Genomic DNA, 20,705 nt, shown 5'->3' on the forward strand with positions numbered 1-20,705 from the left:
ACTTAGAATTGTTCTCAAAATAGGATGCTAAACCATTTGTAAAGGTCTTTTAGAACATTTGCTGTTGCAAAATGAGAGGGAAACTTTGTGGCTGTTTACGTTTGGGGATGAAGGCCTGACCCTGAGAGGAGATGTGTTTTCAGTTTACAGGCCCTAAGCATGATCAGCATCCCAGAACACACTACCAGTTGTTCCAGTGCACCAGCTAATAGCTGGACTATGCAGCACCTACGGACATCTAAACTTTTTTGCCAACCTCTTTCATCTTCTAAGTTTTTGTTTTGTTTTGTGTTTTGTTGGGGGTTTTTATTTCATAGTTTCCATCTTCCTTTTCCATTTGGTTTGAAAATATGTGCAGAAAGACACTTTGGGACCACTGCATCCCTTGTGATCTTGCTTCTCTCTCATTACCCATTGGCATCTAATCTCTCACCTCTTTATCGGATCACACAGGTATTCAGCGCCAGGAGCCCGTCGCCACTTTCCAGAGGGCTGCTGGCTCTTCAGCCCACCTGGGTGAGCAAGACTGCTAGCAGCAGATTTTCTACTCTCTTTTATAGTTTAAGTGACCCCAATTTAGCCCTTGTACTGCAGATTGTTCTCATGTATCCTGGAGGAGGACCAGGGCAAGCCTCATGCACTGAATGCCAACTAGCAGCTTTCTGAATGCAAAAGGCAAAGGAAGGCTTGGTCACTGGTGAGCTGTTGTATCAGGCTGTGGGAATCAACATCTATGAAGTGTTTGCAAGTTTCCTTATTTGTTAGTCAAACCGAGAAACAAAAAAAACAGCTCTGTGAAGCCTATCAAGTCTCTGATAGAGCTAAATCTTTTGTTCCTGTGGTTCCCTGGAACCTCTAGACTGACTGTGAAGGTAGAGGTTGCTTTTAATACTGGGGGTAGGAGCATCACCTATATGTTCAGCCTTCCTAGCAGTGCAAGTGACCCTTTGCCAGCAAGCAGCCCTGTAAGCAGGCACTTTTCAAAGCCACTAACATTTTCCCAGGGGCTCCAGAGCTCTCAGAGCAGCGTGAGGGATGAGAGCTGGGGTGGCATCAAGGCAGACAGGGCTGCCCCTCAACAACTAGGGCCACAGACTCACAAAGCCCTAACAAGAGCAGCAGAGCAGGTCCTGTGGTGCTACCCAGGATCACTCAACAGCCCAGGTTGCCAGGCCAGTCTCCAGCAGTGAGACAGGTCTGACCAACTGAGGCAGGGCATCAGATCAGCAAGGCAAGGTCAGGATCAGGATAGCAAGGTACAAGACTGGGCACAGGTACAAGGAGCAAAGGTGAGGGTGTGTACTTCCATAGTGTCCCATGAATGCTTCCCACAGCCTTTTCCACACGCAGCCCTGGCCAAGACAAGAGCTGTGCTGCAGCACAGCTGACCTCTAGCATGGGCAACCAAACCTCCTGGGGAGGGAGAGGCTGTGGGACATGAAGGTGTCCCTGGAGCCCTGAGGGCTTTGGTGAGAGCTGAGAAGCACAGGAGGTGTAAAGCAATGGGAAAGAGCCAAGTGGTCATTCATACTGGGGTTAGAGGACATTGTTGTGCAGTAAGACCTTCTGGACAAGACCAGTCAAGTAAACTTACCCACCAAAATGACATCTGTAGTTGATCTTGTTGCAGCATATTTAAAATGGATACACTTCTCCTAAGATTTACTCTGTTACCTCACTTTTCAACTTGCCCTTGTTTCAATCTCCATCTCTTCCTTCTGGTTTCCATTTGTGATTATATTTCTCTTATTCTTTTTGGCCATACTGATGTCATAGACATTTCTTTTTTTCTAATCTCACATTTTTTGTGCTACCTCCGTTCTGTTTGCTCTTTTCAAAATTCAGTGCCCAGCTTTAGAGGGGAAACAGGGGTGCAGTATTTTCCTGAGCTGAACAGCAGAGCAAATACATTACCTGTATATATGCCAGTCATGGCAATGCACTAATTATGTGGCACCACATACAGGGTGAGGATAGCCTGGCCAGCAGACCTGCCTTTCTGTCAGGCTGAAATATAAAAAGCCCTAACATCTGGACCAAAGGATGTGCTGGCTAATTCTCAGGCTAGCCAAAAGCGGAATAGTCCTAAGTCTTATTTAAATCAAAGTCAGTGTTTGATCCCATCTAATTGTTTAAGGCACCTTGAGGTCTCCCCAAAGTGATTACAAAGCACAAATTTCCCATCATAAATTATTCTGTTTTCTTCATCACTGAACAAGAAGGAAAAAAACCCACAAACACATACTTGTCTTATTCCCAATGTGTCCTGATCCTTTTTTCAGCACAGGTTTTGGCAGTTAAGATCTGTTGCTTTCAAGCAGCAAATTTTTCTAATGATCAAAGGGAAATTCCTGAACAAGTCCATGCTTTCTTGGAAAGAGGAGTTGTTTTTCTTGATCCTACCAAGCTTGTGCACACTGCTCTGCAAAAAAACAGCAATCAGTTCTGGGAGTTTGGCTGTGCTCTCAAGGAACTTCCTGTCATTGGCTCAGGTTAGCAAAAGACTGTGCTGGGAAAACACCTTCCCCAACACACACCAGTCGCTTGTGCAGCTTCTCACTGCACATTCTTCAGAAGGTCTCAAACTCTTCCAAGCTCTTGACAACGCACATTAACCCTCTTGAAATCCCAAACTCACTTAGCCCAGAATGTTTTTCAAGACAATCATTCTGAAGTATTGTGGTGGTGGTGTCTATTTTTTTTTTAAAGACCAGTCTTGAACTATTTTAAAAATCAACATTTTCTTTTTATGGGCATCTTCAAGTGGGAAAAAAAAAAGAAAAAGCCCTAGTTGTAAGAATAATAATTTCCTTTTCAGATATGTATTTCACTGACAGCTTTCTTTGTTATGTGTCTAGGACTACATGCAAGAAATAGAGCTTTTGCCTGGATTAAGAGATCACTCAGAAAGCTGTAGATTCTGCATATTTGCAGCCAGCTACCCAAAAATCCTTGGCACTTACCTAGTGTTTTTCTTCATTAAGAAAGTAAACTTAGGGGCTTTCTCACTGCAGAAAGTTTTAAATGGGTGAACTGAGAAGACTGCTCAAAGAAACAATAGACAGCTCTTACCCATAGGGATTTAGGACAGACTAGAGCACCTGTAGACATCTGAGTTGAAGTAGTTCTTAAAAGCAAATTAGAAAAAACCTCAGCATCGGTCATACTGACAAAAAACAGTCCTTTTCAGCACCTGTCTGTCTTTCTGAAAAGCATCTCTGTCTTTTTTGAACTTAAACAGTCAGAGATGTTAAAGGAGCCTGTGTTCTGAGGATACACCCTGGCAATGAGGTGACAGCAGAAACAAACCTGTGACACATGGGATGGGCACATTCCATTGCTCTGATCCTCTTCAAGAAGAGAAAAGATGAGCAGATCTTTATGCAGCTCCTCAGCTGGTTCCCTGTGTCATACAGTTCCTACTGCTTTAAGCAGGTTTATGACTGCAACTCACACAGCAGCATATTCATACATAAGTCTTGAGAAGAGCAGTGCCTTCTTCATAATTTGCTCTTTAGCTGTTGTGGTTTTTTTCAGCTGATCAGGCTGAAAAGTAGCTTCATATGAATATTCCTCTTTCACAGTCACTGGAAGCTCCTCCACCCTGGGAGGGTGAGGCACACTTTTGGAGTTTATCTGCTCACAAGCTCGTTCCACTGAAATTTGTTGTTCTTCTCAGTGACAGCATTCAGGAGACATGTTGTCCACTCTGACAACAAATGAGCACCAATTCTTTTCTGTGGATAGGATCCTCCTGCTCAGCAACCATCAGCCCTAGCTCCAGTCAGTGCTGTTTCCTCATGACTCTGCTGAGGGATGTACAAAATTCTGGCAAACAACACTGCTGGAATATAGGAATATTCCTCCTGTTTCCTTTCCTGTTACCCAGGCCTGCCCTTCCTTTACCCTACTTCTCCTCCTAAGCAAAATCACAGCATAACTTCTGTGTGCATCATGACTGACTTAGTCCTTCGCTTTCCTCAGTTTTTAGATCCTTCATAAGGTGTTCAAGTAGTGCTCAGCATAAGGAAGGAAATCACCTTAGCAATGAAACATGACAGGGTTCCTCCTACCCTAAGGGAGACCACACATTTTACTCAGCCATTTGTCTCATGCAACAAGTTTCCCTCCCAAAGAGAAGCTGATAGCTCCTCACTGGGAAGGCAACCTAAGGATAAGGTCAGTGCTCGTGCTAGGCTGGAGGACACTGGCAAGCTCATGCATGATTTTTTTCCAGACCTACATTGTAGTTCACCCAGTGGCTCCAGTCAAGAGCACACCAGCTCTGTGCAGCCTATCAGGTCTTTGATAGAGCTACATTTTCTGTTCCTGTGGTTCCCAGGAACTGCTCTTGTCCTAGTCAGCTGCAAGGGCATTCATCTGGCTGTAGCCCAGAGCAAAACATCACATTTTGGAAAAGTTTTTCAGCAGGCTCCAAAAACAGAGACGTTTTTGGGTTTACTTATAAAAGCAGCAATTTTGATGAAGTTTTTCATGCCTGATAAATGGCAAGCAATAATAAGACAGCTTCTTTGTGTTTGGATGGGCTGACGGGATAGAGAAATCTGTAGGTGAGAGGTACTTGCAGACTTTCAGTGAAAAACAACCTAAACAAATAAAAGTATATTGAATTCAGTATACATGACTCAGTATCAATGCAGTTTAGAGGAACTAGACCAAAACAGAACTAAAGAGGCATATATAAAACCATAAAAACAGATTAGTGTTCTGGAGACAGTGATATGAGGCTCCTAAATACACCTTGAAATGTGTGCATAAAGGTTTCCGGGTTTACTGCTTTCCTCAGGTGCTAAGTTGTTATGATAAGTCATTGTATGAACTGACCTTTCTAAACTGAGTCAGAACTTCCAGTAATTCTGCTATTTTCAGTAATAGTTTTTCTTCTCTTTCATGTGTAAAAGCAATGGAAACAGACTTGTGGAAACATGGATTGAGCCTTTTTGACACAGGTAAATATTTAAAGCATCCACTAACTAGCCTGGGAATAAGTGGTTTCTATCATGCATGAGAAAAGCTAAATCTCTCTATTCATCAGGCCCATGTCACTGATGATAACAATCTCATTTTAAGAAGTAATTACAGCATTTAAAATTATAAGTACGGTACATGATTTACATATTAGTAAATTATTCTGTGCTCTCATCACTCTTGAGTTCCCACCTAAAGCAGGAGCAGAACAGATGAGCTCTGGAAAGAGTTGGCAGCTATATCACAGGAAAGGGGTTCTAGCTACTGAAAACCATTTGTAAATAAGAAGGTACTTTGAGAATGCCAGAGCTGGGATCACAGGTTAGAGCTGCATACAGATTATTCTGATGACAATGTACTTAGGGAAGATATTCGGATAAGAAAAGGAAGGCTTCAGCCAAACAGAGAATAATGAGCATCATTGAAATTTTCTGACATTTTAGCCTTTAAAACTGACAATATGGAGATGATAATACTTTTATGATTACTATGAGGGAACAAAACCCTATATTTGTAGCAGGCTCTAGTAGCAACAAGACCAAGACTTGTGCAACCCTTAATCAGGAAGAGTTACCAACTGCAGATTCTACATGTTCAATATTTGAGAATATAAATATACTTGAGAATATAAAAAGCAGACTACACAAGATACAGGCCAATTCATGATATGGTACTCTCTCTCTTGCAAGGGGCTTGACCACCTAAAATGTCTTTTCTGTCACCGGTTTTGTTGCTGGAGAGGACTGTGCTGGTGGCCCTTGTAAAGGCTCTGCTGAGTGTTCAAGGGAGTGCCTCAAAGCTGAGGCATGACCAATTCTTGCATAGGCTGTAATGAGCAGCATAGCCCATATGCATTAGCTTGAGAATCCAGGGTCAGCAATAGTAGCTGTTGAGTCAAAATTTGCATCATCCCAAACAGGAACAGCTCTCCCTTCTCCAGCAGTCTGAGTCAGAGGGGAAGGGTTTCTACTCTCCTTAGCTTAAGCCATTAGTGTGCTTACTCAGGAAAAGCTACAGCTCTAGGAGCAGGGGTGCAGAGGGATATTTTGAGGCAGAAAACGACATATTGCATTAAATGTAATCAAAGGTTGGGCATGGGGGAAGGGATGTTGTATTAATAGTTTTTCAGCAACTGAAGTGCCAGCATAGACCAGTGCGATAAAGTCTGATGAATTCAGATTGTCACTTCAAAGGAATGGTTTCTGGCGTGGATGTAGGCACTGCTGTCTTCCTTAAATGAATGGGAAGTTTAATCAGTATAGACAGCTGTGACAATCAGTGAAGGGAACTTTAATTAGCATGGTGTAGACTGCCCATACAGCAAGTTGAAATTCCCATGGCAATACCAACATTAAATTGGACTGGCAGAACAGGGAGGCCCACAGAGACCGACCACCTCACCAATTAGTTGGGAAGAGTATTTGGTGGGTGACCTTGTTGTTCCACTAAGCACAAATCAGCCAGCTGACCCACAACCTTCAAGAACCAGTAATTGCACTGGCAAGTAAAAAAGAAAAATGCCACACTGCCTACACTTGAGTTTTTCATACTGACAAAGCTGATGTCAGCTGTATGCCTGGGAAAGGAATATGCATTTTATTGGATGCAGATGAATGCATGAGGCAAATAACTATGAATTAGCTTCCATATGCAATTTAGTTGCTAAAATGGATGGCACATGTTAATATCTAATTTTACTACAGTGTTAAATCCACCTACTTTCTGTTCTGCAAGTAAGAGAAGGTGGGGGGGAATGGCACATAGGGAATACCAAGCTGGGACATTGAGGTATGCAGCATGCAGGCTACAGGATGAAGCATGGTTTTGGTCTGTTACTGAGGAACTATTATGTGCCTGTGTAATTAAAGGCTGTACTGGAACATACACAGCCAGGAAGGCAAGCTGTTGACTATCTCAGGTTTAAAAGAAAAAACCCACAATCATTCCCATTCATGTGGCTGACAAAGAGAGGCCATATACGGGTCCAAGTCATGTTGCCCATAACTTCCATGTCAAATAAACCCATCATAAGCCAGCACAGGATTTGCTTTGTGCCCTTCCTCAGGCCAAAAGCAGATTCGATCCCTGGCAGCAAGACTTTCAGACCTGAGAGAGGCAAGAAATGTTTGCTGTAACAGATATCACTGGACAGAACTGTTTGGTGTCACCTCTGTTCCACACCACTTTTCCTCAGGCAGGAACAGGTGGCTAGCCTCCGGCAGTGCTGCCCCAGCACCACTACTCTGCCTCCCACTGTTGATGTTTCCCCCATCCAAATGGACCTCCCGTGGGCAAACACACACCACCAGGAGCCCTCTGCCCTGTTCCTTGCCTGGGAGCTCATCCGGGATGTGCAAACAAGGGGCAAGACAAGAGGCACAAGCCAGCAAATGCTGGACAACAGCTCCAGCCCTGAGGAAAGAGGCCAGTCAGAGTCTGGCTTGCCAGCCCACTTTTGAATGGGTCCAGCCCACTCTTCCAGGAGAGGGCCAGATCCACTAACTGTGGGGGTGAGAAATTTCTGACACAAGAGCCAGTGTCAGGATAGGTGAAGGGCCCCAATTCTCTGTCCAGAAAGTATACTCTTCAAATCTTGGGCAGGAGCACAGGGAGGCTGCACGCAGGGCTGAAGGCACTGCGAGTACCATGTGCACTGTAACAAGCGACACCAGTCCTGGGGCTATCCTAACTTGGCCAGTCATAGCCAGGGAAATCCTCAAACAAAACATACAAAGCAATTACTAGCTCTTGCCATAAAAAAAAGTAGGGCTACTCTGTGCCCTTTACCTATTTCATTCACAAGTGACCACATGGGCTCCTGTACAAGGCCAAGCCCAGTGCTCCAGCTAGCTTCATGTCCTGGCTATAGCAACAGGCAACAGCAGATGCCTGGAGACAAGCAAAGTGGAGGGAAATCACACAGTGCTGCTGTAAGCAGGTCTGTTTGTGCCCTGTTGTAGAAACTTTCTTCACTGGCAGTTAAATTTAAAACTGAGAAGCCAAAGCAACATTTCTGTCCTGTACAGATGCTGCAGTGTGCTATAGCCTCCTGGTGAGGGATCAGGCACCGGGTCGGCTTTACACTAGGTAGTGCATACTCAGACTTAATACAAATGTGGCCCCTGACCCAAAACTATGCACAGCTTTCAGCATGCAGGTAGAAGTAGTTAAAGAGGTTGCATTTGGCAATTATGAGGGGTGGATTATTAAACTTAACTGGAATAGAAGTAGGAACAGTGACAGAGGGACATGAAGCTGGTATTTACGTCCATTTTCTTAGCAGTTTTCTGCATTATTATGGCTTGGACATTAATTCCTTCAGCAAACCAGCTTAGGTGGTGCATGAGTCAAGAGCTGTTACACCTGCCATCATATTTAGGTAGTGACTTTCCCTGATGTCCCTTTACATACACTGATGCTGTCATACTTGGCTTGCTCACAGCTGGCTGCTGTGGAAAGACAAACTCTGTGGCACCTAGTAATTTCTCATCCTTTTTCTATATCAAGCTCACACTTTCTAAAGTTACCTTTTTAGTCTCTCTGGAATCTTTCCTCAACTAATTTGGTGATGAAAAATTAAGGAAATTTTCCTCTTCTCTTCTTATAAAAATTAATGTGCAAGTTACAAAAATAATAAGCTGTTCTGATGTTCTTTAGACCAGCTGCTTTCTTGGTGAGCATTCCGTTTGGGGCTTGTCTGATCACTACTGTCTCTTCTGAGGATTATTCCAGCTAAACCCCCTTAATCTTGTCATGCTGTAGCAAAAAGAAACAGCTCTTTGTCCTTGCTTGGAAAGGAGATGCTGTACTGTAGAAGACTCTCACCAGACATTCAAGTCATGAGTGAAGTTCAGCATTTTCAGACCTTCTGACACCAGCCTGATGGTGCGCCCTGTGAGTCAGTGCATCTCACAAGGACATAAATGCATGTTCCCAAGGCTGCTACCATCCAAATACCTTGCTTGGGTCCTGAGCTAAAATCCATGAGTGACTCATGAGACTTTCCCATAACTTAACTGTAGCTCTCTGACACTATTTACCCTCTCTCTTTTGTGCTTTGCAAAATAACCCAGACCTCCAGGGGCATCCTCCACTTGTGCATGCTGTTCTCAAGTAAGGGGGCTGACTCCCGAAAGAGACTCAAAGTTGGTGCTTGGAGAGATTTTGGTGGCACTCCTAGAAATGCCTCTGCTCTTGTTTTACCCTAGGAGTGATGTAGGTGGAAAAACAAAAGCTCCCAGGATGTGCTCCCCATCCTTGTTTCCCCCTCACATCAGTCCTCAGGCCAGGGGGTCCCTGCTGTCACCCCATTGCCTGCTTTCTTCCAGGGCAAGGGCAGCCACCAAGCACACACTGATGGAGCCTTTCCTCTCTCTCTAGGCTTCGGTTCAAAGGAAGAATTGAATCCAAAGCCGCTGGAGTCTGTCTCCCAGGGGAACCCAAGTATGTACTTCAGAATTAATTTCATAATTAAGCAATACCATATTATTAATTACACATTGCTAGAATGCATTCAAATTAAATAGAAAAAGGTACGTTTTCAAGAAAGCCTAAGAAAATCCAGGAACACAGTTTTGCCTTGCAGAGAAAGAGCAAAGCACTCTCCGCTGACCCTTCTTATACACATAATTGGTTTTTGCTTCTCCAGGGAAGGAAATAACAGCCAAAATTTAGCTTACCTGGGCAGGGAGATGGTGGCTGCTCACCACTGCCTCTTTCCAGACTGTATCAGCTCCATGTTCCTGGAGTGCAGAGCTTCTTCACTCGGAGATTTCATGGTGGAGGACAGCAATCCAGTGTGCTGCAGTCACAGTTAGATGAGCGAGCCGTGCTGACCAGAGCGGGCTCCTGTGGCTATGCTGAATGCAGACACTCTTCCTAGAGCAGTGGGTGGGAGGGAAGGAAACCACCTGAGAAAGTGACCTGGTGCCTGACACAGTGAGGAGAGAGGGGATGCAGGGGGAGCATCAAGGATCCCTCAAGGACAACGCAGAAAATGTAGGGTCCCCTACTCTGAAAAGGAAATCTACAGTCCTTTCTAATTAAAAGGCAGATTTGCCCATTGACACATCTTTGGATGGGCCCCAGAGTGGAAGGAGAAAGAAAAAGCAAGCTCTGAGTGGAGAGAGGGAGTTGTCTGCCACCTCCTCATGAGAGCCACCTCTCCATCCTGGAGAGGAGGCTTCACCCTCCCATCAGGATCTGGGTCCTCTCTTGCCCATCCTCCAGCGGATGAACGCTGACTGGACACTTTACATCAACTACTGAACCAAATGTATTCCCAGGAGCTACTCCTAACATTTAAAAGTATTCTTTTCCCTACCAAAGATGTCAAATACACCTGAAACTTGTACAGAAATAAGGGGGGGAAAAAAGAAAAGGGGAAGGCTCTTCCCTACAGATCCCATTGCACTGCAGGAAAGCAGAACTCATTGCAGCAGAGATGCAGGCAAGGACAGCTGTGTTTCCATCAGTTGAACTGAGATAAGGCACACCAGATTCAAAACTCTCATCCCGCTGATACACCTAGGACCATAAAAGCTCTAATTCAGATCTTGCCTCCCTGCAAATCAGAAAGTGCTCACCTCCCTACGAAGCACCCTTAGCCTGAGCTCTTGCAGTGTTCCTCTAATGTCCCAGCACCAAAATACTCCTGCTGTCTGAATCCTCCCCAGAAATTAAGTCAGTATATAAGTGTATGCAAATCTTTGCGTAGCCAGACCCTGCTGGCTAACTAACTGCCCAGTTTCCACATATAGACAGCATGGTGCAGCTCCCTTTGAAGGACAACAAATTCAGGAAAGTTTGGCCGTTAATTGAAGTGTTATTTGTTGTGGGTTCCCGACCTTACCTCATGATCTGCTGTGAATGGACACAATTCTCAGTCACGCTCCTGTAATTCAGCATTATTGGAATTAGAAAAAAGAGACAGCTATGGGAGAAAAAATTGAAGGTAATGAGATGGGAGGCAGTTGCATAAGCCACTAAGAACAATTGGCGCTTTGTAGCCTTGGGGCTACCTAATGATTAAAACACACTAGTTTGAACAGTCTGATTGGTAGGAGGCATCATCAGAGGAAAATCAATAGATGGGGATGACCCGGACACCGGAGGAGGAAAATGTTAATTAGCGCTCTAGTTAAGCCAAATTTTGATCCTGCTCATGGTTGCAGTCCATTGATGAGTATTTTACCACTAACTTGCAGAGATACGGAAGTAGGCTGGCAGTGATGAAGACAGCATTTGCAGAAGCACAAATATGAGGTTCATCTGTGTAATTAAAGGGAAGAGTTTATTTGGGTGCAGGTATACCTTTCCTAGAACATTGCTTTCAGCCCAGAGGGGCAATACACAACAGCACAATGCTGCTGCTGCACACACAGGTACAGCAACATACAAAAAGAGCCCCTACTCAGTCTGAACACACCAAGCAAAATCATCACCCCTAATGTTAGCTGCAGCCCAGAATGAAACTGATGAACGATTCTCATTCAGAAGTACAGAGTTGCCAGGATTGCTGTCTACAGCTCCTCAAAGAGACCCCATGGTGTCCTTCCCCTGAGGCATCACACATTTCAGAAACTTCTCTCCCTTCTAAGCAGCATTAACACAGTATGTGAAGAACTGTTCCTGGTATGTCTTTTATACCAATTAAGCTCAAAAAAGCATAACCAAGGAAATCCCTGTAGTTTCTTCTCTGCAGGTGGCCAGACCACAAAATTCAAGGATCATGGCTGGCTTTGCAAACTCCCACCACTTCTGGGCTGCAAATAAAGCATGCTGAGCCCAAGCCATGGCTCTGAGGGCACAGGATACAAGCCAGCTTGCTCCTGTGTGGCTGACCTCTCTAGCCCGCAAATGCAGTCCTCCTAGACTGACCTCTGGGAAAAGATTCTTACCCTTTTGTCACACAGCCAAGCTTGTATGTTGTCTAGGAGAAACTAATGCCAAGGGTTGTATTTATCAATGACTAGAACAGACTTGAACCCCCAGCTGTGACTTGTCCTTGTCAAAGGCTTTTCCGTAGAGCTTGCACAGCAGGACAAGTCACTGGATGCAGACTTTTTAGGCCTTTGCTGTTAACAAGAAGCACAGCTATCAGAAAGGACTAAAAATATCTTCTGTGTTTCTATAACTCTCCTCAGATTGCAAGGTTGATTTGTCCTTCTTGATGGATGGGAGCTGGAGCATCGGCAAACGCCGCTTTCAGCTCCAGAAGCGCTTTCTTGGTAATGTGGCTCAAGCCCTCGGCATCGGCAGTGCTGGTCCTCTGATGGGCATTGTTCAGTATGGGTAAGAACTTCTAGTGGACCTACTGTCATTGCCACAGGGCACAAGTGCATGCTCTGGCGGCTGATATGTGCTAAAGGCCTCACTCCAGCTCGCACTCAGGAGCCAGGCAGCACAGATGGGTCCTACAGCTTTTGTGTTGCATGTGGAGCAAAACACTGATATTTACTCTCATTTCTTCTTTTAGAGATGACCCTTCCACAGAATTTAACTTAAAAACCTATGCCAACTCCAAGGACCTAAGAAATGCCATTGAGAAAATTCAACAAAAAGGGGGACTTTCCAATGTTGGTAGGTGATGGGACTCCTTGCACATCCTCAGTTATGGAAGGGCTTCAGATCCTGGGCTATAGCAAGCCCACACCTCCTCATGGGGTACAGAGGCTGTGATGAAACAGTGCTCAGTGCCAGGGCAGGGCTGGTGAGGGGGCACTCCTCCCACCATGACCTGCATGTGTTGCTCCAGGGCACTGCAAATCCACCATAAGTGGACAGGATATACCTGTCTCCCTGTGGGCAGTTCCCATTGATGCTTTGAGGATCCTTGCTAGCCCAGCTCATCAACCCCAGCTTTTCTGGTGCATAGCGAGGAGGTTCAGTGCAGGAGGGCTCAGAAGGCACTGGCACTACCAGTAGTGACCTCCCCTCCTGCTCACACAGCCACAGCCACTGCTTTCCTCCACTCTCCACAGGCTCCAACACTTGAGTCAGCCCTCTGCATACCATTTCATGGGATGCTATCAGGTAGGGTGCTTCCAGATCTGTAACTCCTCCTCAACTCCTCTTTTCTTCCAGGGAAGGCACTTTCATTTGTTAATAAGAACTTCTTTTTGGATGCTAATGGAAACCGAGGTGGAGCACCCAATGTGGTTGTAGTGATGGTGGATGGTTGGCCAACTGATCGAGTGGAAGAGGCCTCCAGGCTGGCTAGAGAATCAGGAATCAATATTTTCTTTGTCACTGTTGAAGCAGCTGCTCAGAGTGAGAAGCAGAACGTTATTGAACCAAACTTTGTGGACAAGGTACTTAGAGGGCTGGGTCTTGCCAGGAGCTTGGCTCTGACTATATTTTCCAACCTATTTCGTTCAGGGCATTTCCTTTTCCTTCTTATCACTTATGGTTGTTTCTTGTCCTGCTTGCATGGATTGTTGTCTTGAGGTCTCCTGTACAAAAAGTCAGGCAGCAACACTGAAGTCAGAAAGGGGATGGAAGTCAGTAAAGTTCTGTTTTGAGGTGCATCGTGGTGCAAATGGCTTTTGACTGACAAGAGGTTTTCCAAATGTTCAGCAGCATGACAAGGCACAATTGAAGTCCGAGCTTTCCACAAGCCTTCTGCTGTGCATATCCCACCTGGCAAAGGGTGAGGAGCCCTGTCAACCTAATGTGAGTGTTGCATTTACAAACAGGTGCCACACAAATGAATGTTGTGACACTCCCAGCATAGGCACCTCCGATTTTATCAGCTATATTGGGTAACTCAACCATTTTGTTTCCACTGTTGATGCAGGTTATTTTTCAGTTATTTCTTTCTGCTGCTATAGGACTTCATGGTAGCTATTTGAAAAATAGTTTCCCTGCTGGGTGCAGTAAAAAAAAAATACAAAAAAGAATGCAAGCCTTGATTGATCTGTATTTGGCACCAGCAGTAGCTGCCTGCTCAACAGTGCTTCAGGGCAAGCTGGCACCCAGTTACAGCAGGAGGTATCTATCAAAGTGCCAGACCAGGCTGGGTTCAGAAAGCAGGGTTGAGTTATCTGGTATTTTCAGAATACAGATTCCCATCTGAGCTGGGTCACTCTGTGGCAAAATAATCTCCCATGAGTTTCAGAGCTGCTCCAGAGAGTCGAGCTGTCTCCGGTCAGTGTTTAATTGGATTGTAGTCTCATTTGCATTTAATGTTTTTTGAAAGGGCGAAGCTACAGTGAGACTCTGCAAACCTGCTAGGGACACAGCAGAAGTGAGAGTAGAGCGGGCTCAGAATAGGAAGGTAAAGAGGGAATGGTGACTTGATAAATCATAAACAAAACTAGTAGCAAGACAGTAAAAAGAGCAAATGAGAGCAGGACAGCATGAAGAGCCCAGACTGGAGGGAACTGTAACTCCCTTGGAGCTGATAGGCTTTATGCAAGTCAAGACCAGTGCCTTGGTCTCTTAAAACAGTCAGACACACACACCATCACAAAGTTGATGGATAAAGCCTGGTTTAGCAAAATATTCTTACCCAGAGACCTGAGGCATTGGCATTTAGAAGGCACTAAAGCCAAGGAGAATTTGATCCAGACCGTCCAGACCACTACTCCTGCCCCCACTTGACTTCCCGCACTTCCCCTTCTGTGCCACCCCTACTTCCTACCCATGCTCACCTGACTCTCACTAATCATATAAAAAAACCCCACAGATCTGGCCCCTGTAAGTATTCTCTTATAAAAGGTAAAGATTTTTTCCTTTTACTATTTGCCAGAGCCAACACAACAGGAAATCTTTACAGGCTTTTTGCATTTTGCACAAAAATTGCCTGGATTTTTCTGCTTAGAAGGGTGTGACCCACACACCACCCAACTCCAGTCCCGGTTTTCAGTTCAAAGCAGTAGGGTTTGTCAGCAGGCAAACCTTTCCTTGTTGCCCTGAACGATGGGAGCTAAAGTTACTATCCGGCAAACACACAGGCTCCCATGGAAAATAGCTTGACAGGTGACAAACTTGCCTGTTACATTTCTTTCACTACTATAATATCAGCTCCATCCCACAGCTTTTTAAAAAAGGCAGGAAAAACTGTCTCATTACACAAGATTCTGTGATGCTACATTGACATCATTTCCCAGGGAAGCAGATGGTAACTGGAGGAGAGGCCATTTCAGACTCCAGCATTGCTCTTTCCAGGCGCCTATATTTACAACTTATCTACATACCCCAGCAGAAACAGGTGGACTGAATTTCCATTGCATTCAGCCTTGTGTTGCCTTGCAGGCAGTGTGCAGGACCAACGGTTTCTATTCCATCAATGTGCCCAGCTGGTTCAGCCTACACAAGGTGGTGCAGCCCTTGGTGAAGCGTGTCTGCGACACCGACCGGCTGGTTTGCAGCAAGACATGTCTCAATTCAGCTGACATTGGCTTTGTAATCGACGGCTCCAGCAGCGTCGGAACCAGCAACTTCCGCACGGTCCTCCAGTTTGTAGTCAACATCAGCAAGGAGTTTGAGATCTCGGACACCGACACCCGCATTGGAGCCATTCAGTACACCTATGAGCAAAGGCTGGAGTTCAGCTTTGACAAGTACAGCACAAAGCAGGACGTGCTGAGTGCTATTAAAAGGATCAGTTACTGGAGTGGTGGGACCAGCACGGGAGCAGCCATCAGCTATGCCTCAGAGCAGCTGTTCAGCAAATCCAAACCCAACAAAAGAAAGATCATGATTCTCATCACAGATGGCAGGTCTTACGACGATGTCAGTGTGCCAGCCATGGCAGCTCACCAAAATGGTAAGCTCCTCTATCACTACCTGCTCTCCCCATGTGCCTCTGCATTTATCCAGGTCAGATAAATGCAGTTTGCTACAATTTGAAGGTACCAGATGAAACTTTATGAAGGAAGAGTAGTACTGGGTCTCATTTAGCTCTAGCAAGATCAGCATCTGTTTAATATCTGACCAAGGAACTTCTGAAGAAAAAACACCACCTAAATCATCACAAATGCAGCTATATCTAGGAGATCTCAAAGGATTTCTACTGCCTTAGTAACACATGACTCCTTTGGCTTTCCAGTCAGGATAATCATACATCTTTCAACACATTTGATTGGAATGAGAAGCTTTGTACAGGAGCATGTTTAGACTCAGAGCAAAAGCTTTACTATCATTTAAACCTTTTTGCTGTTGGCAAAAGCACAAACTACACCTTTCGCCCAATTTGAAAACACCATTTTTATAGAGAGAGCACTGCAACTTTTTTGGTGGCCTGGAAGCTACATTTGCAGTATTGGTCTTAAATTAAATTTAATGCAGTGAAAACTTTTATGCTTATTCTAAACTCTGGGTTTCTTTTCAGGAATTATTGCTTACTCCATTGGAGTTGCTTGGGCAGCCCCAGATGAACTTGAAGCCATTGCAACAGACCCCGATAAGGAGCATTCCTTCTTTGTGGATGAATTTGACAACCTCTACCGCTATGTTAATCAGCTCATCCAAAACATTTGCACAGAATTTAATTCCCAGCCACGGAACTGATTGACTCAAGCAAGGCAGGACCCTTGGGCACCATGCTGAAGGCACACCAAGTGCCACAGGAATAATGCTAGCCCTCAGTTCAAGAAACACTGGAGGTGTTTTCCTCTGGCACTTTCCAGTCAGCAAGGTTGATTGCAGCTCTGTCCCTATGCATGATCATGCTCTGTGTAGACTCTTGATTTTTAATTTTTCCCTTGCAGGCTTCAGAAACTCTGGTTTGGCTGGATAGCAAAAGAGGCAGTAAACATGGAGAAAATAACTGTAGTGCTTTGAAAAGCTCCTTCCGGTATAGAGCCCCAGGTTGCTCAATTCTCAGCTCTGGACACACACAAACTCCTTAAAAAGTACCACCTGCTCCCTGAAGTGGCCAGGTTCCTTCAGAAGTGGCCATGCTGCTGAGCTGCTGTGGCAGAAGCACCTCTGTGTGGCACTGCCCACCAGATGGCACCCAGGTCAGGGCTGAAATACTAGACACTTCTTTTGGAGGAGGAGCACAACTCAAATTTGAGTACCTTCTCAAAAGCAGACAATCTCTCCATACTGCTCTCTTGCCAGCAAGTTAAGCTTCAGCTAGTGTAAATTCAACTATTGAGATCTACCCAAACCCTGAGAGACTGAAAAGCAAGTCAAAGGAAAGGGTCAAGCCCAATAAAGCCCCAAATCCACAAGGCAGACAACATGCAGGAACTGGAATCTAGCATCCTACAATACTGCATTGATATTTGATTTAAAGAAATGTCTTGCCCCTTTAGCTCTCTTGCTTGACTCTTGGGTAGTTCAGTGCCTGCAGGACCACATGAGAGTTGCCAAGACACATGAGACTCCTTGAGAAAAAATGTGGGTTTAAGTTGCCTGCAATCAGAAAAGCATTTAAGACCCACCACTCTCTTGTTAAACCACCCCTCAAAACGGCTTACAGCAGCCTCTAGTGTGAGGAGAGCTATTCAAGAGCCATTAACCAGATTTAAGAGGGAATTATCAGGAGTTCCACATTATACACTGGGAAAAGCAGCATTTCAAGCATTTACAGAGACCCTTTTTCATATTTGGGATTAACTTCTGTTCCATGAATTCATTTAAAAATGTACCTACTACAGCTCTGGATTATTTAAAACACATGGTGGTTTCTTAACTGAAGAACTACCCATATCACTGGTGAGTGGGGGAGGACTGACACATTAGCAGGGCCAAAAGAATTGCACTTTAATTAGGAAGCAGCAGTTGCTGGTTACATTCCATCAAGTATAATTCAAGAAAATATGTTAATTAAGCAAAGTTATCAAAGGAACCAATAAAAAGTGCGTGCTCATGCACCTTATAAAGTTGTGTCACGTCAGGCTTGTGGAACTAGCAGGAAATGGAAGGAAATTAAAACTCAAATTTCCCATATTACTTGCAAATCAGAATTTTAAGAGCATTGGTCTTAATGACCATGACCCAAGATATTTATTAGTCACATAAAAATTTTAATTGAAGCAAATTACCATAAAGGAAACTCCTTTCTGTTTGCAAAATTAGCCCAATCTTTTAAATCATTATCTTTGGAAACATGACTGAAGTAGCACAAAAATTGCTAATTAAGTAAGCATAATGCAAGTAATATATTTTGTATGATCTCCCTGGTGTGGTAACAAAATCCAGGCTGGGGACCTCTCAGGAGGTTATCAAAACTAGTCCTGTATGAAACAGTGGTTTTACACAGGGAAGGTTCAGGTCTTCCACTTAAAGAAACATTAAATTTCAGCTTTAACTGAACATCATCAGTCCAGCAATACTATCTACACAGAAGGTGCAGGGCACTGCCAGCTTCCTAAAAACCAATGACATAAAAGATGTATTTGTATGCAGAGTTTTTAACACTAATCTGTGCTGCTGCACTTCCACAGCAATAGCTTCTTGGCTTGAAAAAACGATTAAGGATAGAGAGTTAGGCATAAGCAGAGCAACTCCTGATACTCCCCATTTCCTGACCCACCTCCTCACTACTGTTCTGCTGAACACATCTTTCCCTTCAACAAGGGACATTACATGGGGCTGAACAAAACTCAAACACAGAAACTAAATTTACTGGGGACTTCAGTTCAGACACCAGATTTATTGTCTGAAAACCTGTTTGCTTGGGGCTTGACTTAGGGCTAGCTGAGAAAAAGGCCTAAATAAGTTATAGCTACCCCTAATATTGTGGCTTAATTTTTAATGCGACAACTTACCTCCACATATTGTTCTCCATACTGACTGCACTGCTGCAGCACAGAGGACTGGTACCTGGCAGAGACTCCCCAGTGGTTCAGTTGTGCTCAGCCAAAAGCACAGCAATGACAGCCAAGACGTCAGGAAGAGCTGGAGCACAAGTGTTCTTTAGGATATGCATAAGGGGTATATGCATATAGGATATAATTTCTTCCTAAAGCTTAAACTTCAAGCACTGACAGTAAGCTTTCCAAGGCTCTTTCACAGGGCAGTTGCACAGCTATCTTCTGTCAAGCATTTATAAAGGGCACTTCAGGGTTTGTTGTTGTTTGAATGGTTTATCTTAAGTTTACAGAACAACTGTGGTGTTCATTTGCCAATGTGCGTTTTTATTAACTTCTTGGGATGACTTTGAAATTGTTGGATCTCAGAATGTCAAAGTGGTTTAATCTCTCATCTAAACTTAGATGCCCTATTCATAGTGCAAACTTTAGCAGAAGCCTCAAAACTTGTAAAAATATACCCTTTCATTAACAAAAGCAATCAGAACACACTCCTCTGAACCCTTACCTTTCATAGCAATCAAAATACTTGCCACCTACTGAAGTCTTTAAATACTGTTTTATTAAAAAACAAGATAACTCACATATATATCTTCATAAATATTCAAGCGGGTATATTTGTTTGCAGAAAGCAGCAGAACTCCTTCTGTAACATATAGAAGCTATTTTGAGCTTATCAACATAAGTTGCTATATCTTTTGCAATAAAATTGTCCCAAAGGCATATGCAGTGCATGTCATCTCATATGGGGTTAAAAAATAAACACCGAATATGGCCCATGTATTTCAGTTTCTGAAACAAAGCTGAGGTTATTACTACATTACAGAAGACCTAGCAAGGTTGCCAAAGCCTCAGGTGCTTCAATGTGTCCTTTTACATGCTCAGATGACAAACTCCCTTAGAGTGAGCTACCAAAAAAATTTCCTGTCAGAGGAACTAGTCACTGGAGCAGAGTCTAATAACTGAAAGGCATCAAAATCACACGTACTTTCCAAAGTCTGCAGGATGATGTCTTATTTGGAACCAGACCTTGGAAGATGAAAAAAAAAAAAAAATCAAGAGAGTTTCTACACACTTTTCTAGATGTGGGACTGAATCAAAAGAGGATCAAGATTTCCAGACACTTGATGCTGGGCCACTTACTTTCAGATGCCTGATCAGTACAGTGGAACTTCCCATCTGGCAGAGACATCCAACAGAGAAGGGCCACGAGATGAGTCCCACCTGGTGCTGCTGTGTGTACCCTCCTGTTCCTCAGCTGCTGCTGCTTTGCTGGTTTGGCAAGAGGGTTTCTCCATGCCTGCTGCTGACAGGCAGGCAAACAAGCTTCCCCTTCTTCATTGTATTCTTTCCCTCATGGCTCTCCAGCACACAAGGGGAACTATTCCAGTGACCAGGAAAAGCTCTGGGGTTAAGCATCCAGCCAGGACCAACCCAATCTAAACATCTTTAGGGATTTAATACCCTGTCTGTAAACTCCACATAAAATTATCTATGTTATCTACTTAAGCAAGTCAAAGCAAGGAGTAAATACCAGAAATAATGCCTAGACACCAAACTTAGGTCAGTCTTCTGTGGTATACATACCTCAAATTACTTCATGGTTGAACAGTCACTCTATCATTCTTCTACCTATTTTTCTCTTCCCAGCAGAAACATTATGGAAACAACTTGATCCCTTTTTTTTCCCATCTCATTTTGAGAAGTCTTAGACAGTACCAGGCTATCTATATTTCCTAAGTCATCTACATATTGAAACCATTGCAAATGTGCATCTATACAGCTGAATGCCTCAAATTCCTCAAAGTAATTTTTTTTCTTTTTAAAACTTAAACTGGGAGTGGGGATGTCACAGCTTTTAGCATTGCATCAGCTACATTCCCCACAGTCAACTGTGTCAGTAATACTGAATGGCAAGAGACACAAATGTTATTTTCCTTAACACCAGAT

The 20,705-nt window shown here is 44.1% G+C and overlaps 1 protein-coding gene across 1 annotated transcript in view; it reads left to right on the plus strand.

Annotated features, from left to right (window-relative positions):
* The window catches only part of VIT (vitrin), a 34,658-nt gene extending 18,077 nt beyond the window's left edge, over positions 1 to 16,581 (plus strand). The window contains exons 11-18 of the mRNA XM_009083374.1: positions 454 to 516; positions 4,923 to 4,970; positions 9,370 to 9,432; positions 12,135 to 12,282; positions 12,467 to 12,570; positions 13,075 to 13,301; positions 15,247 to 15,760; positions 16,325 to 16,581. Of these exons, the coding sequence (XP_009081622.1) occupies positions 454 to 516; positions 4,923 to 4,970; positions 9,370 to 9,432; positions 12,135 to 12,282; positions 12,467 to 12,570; positions 13,075 to 13,301; positions 15,247 to 15,760; positions 16,325 to 16,503 (1,346 nt within the window). The 3' untranslated portion in view covers positions 16,504 to 16,581. The remainder of the gene's footprint in view (positions 1 to 453; positions 517 to 4,922; positions 4,971 to 9,369; positions 9,433 to 12,134; positions 12,283 to 12,466; positions 12,571 to 13,074; positions 13,302 to 15,246; positions 15,761 to 16,324) is intronic.
* Positions 16,582 to 20,705: the final 4,124 nt, after the last annotated feature.

Source organism: Acanthisitta chloris, unplaced genomic scaffold, assembly GCF_000695815.1.
Source record: "Acanthisitta chloris isolate BGI_N310 unplaced genomic scaffold, ASM69581v1 scaffold3431, whole genome shotgun sequence".
Classification (NCBI taxonomy): Eukaryota; Metazoa; Chordata; class Aves; order Passeriformes; family Acanthisittidae; genus Acanthisitta; species Acanthisitta chloris.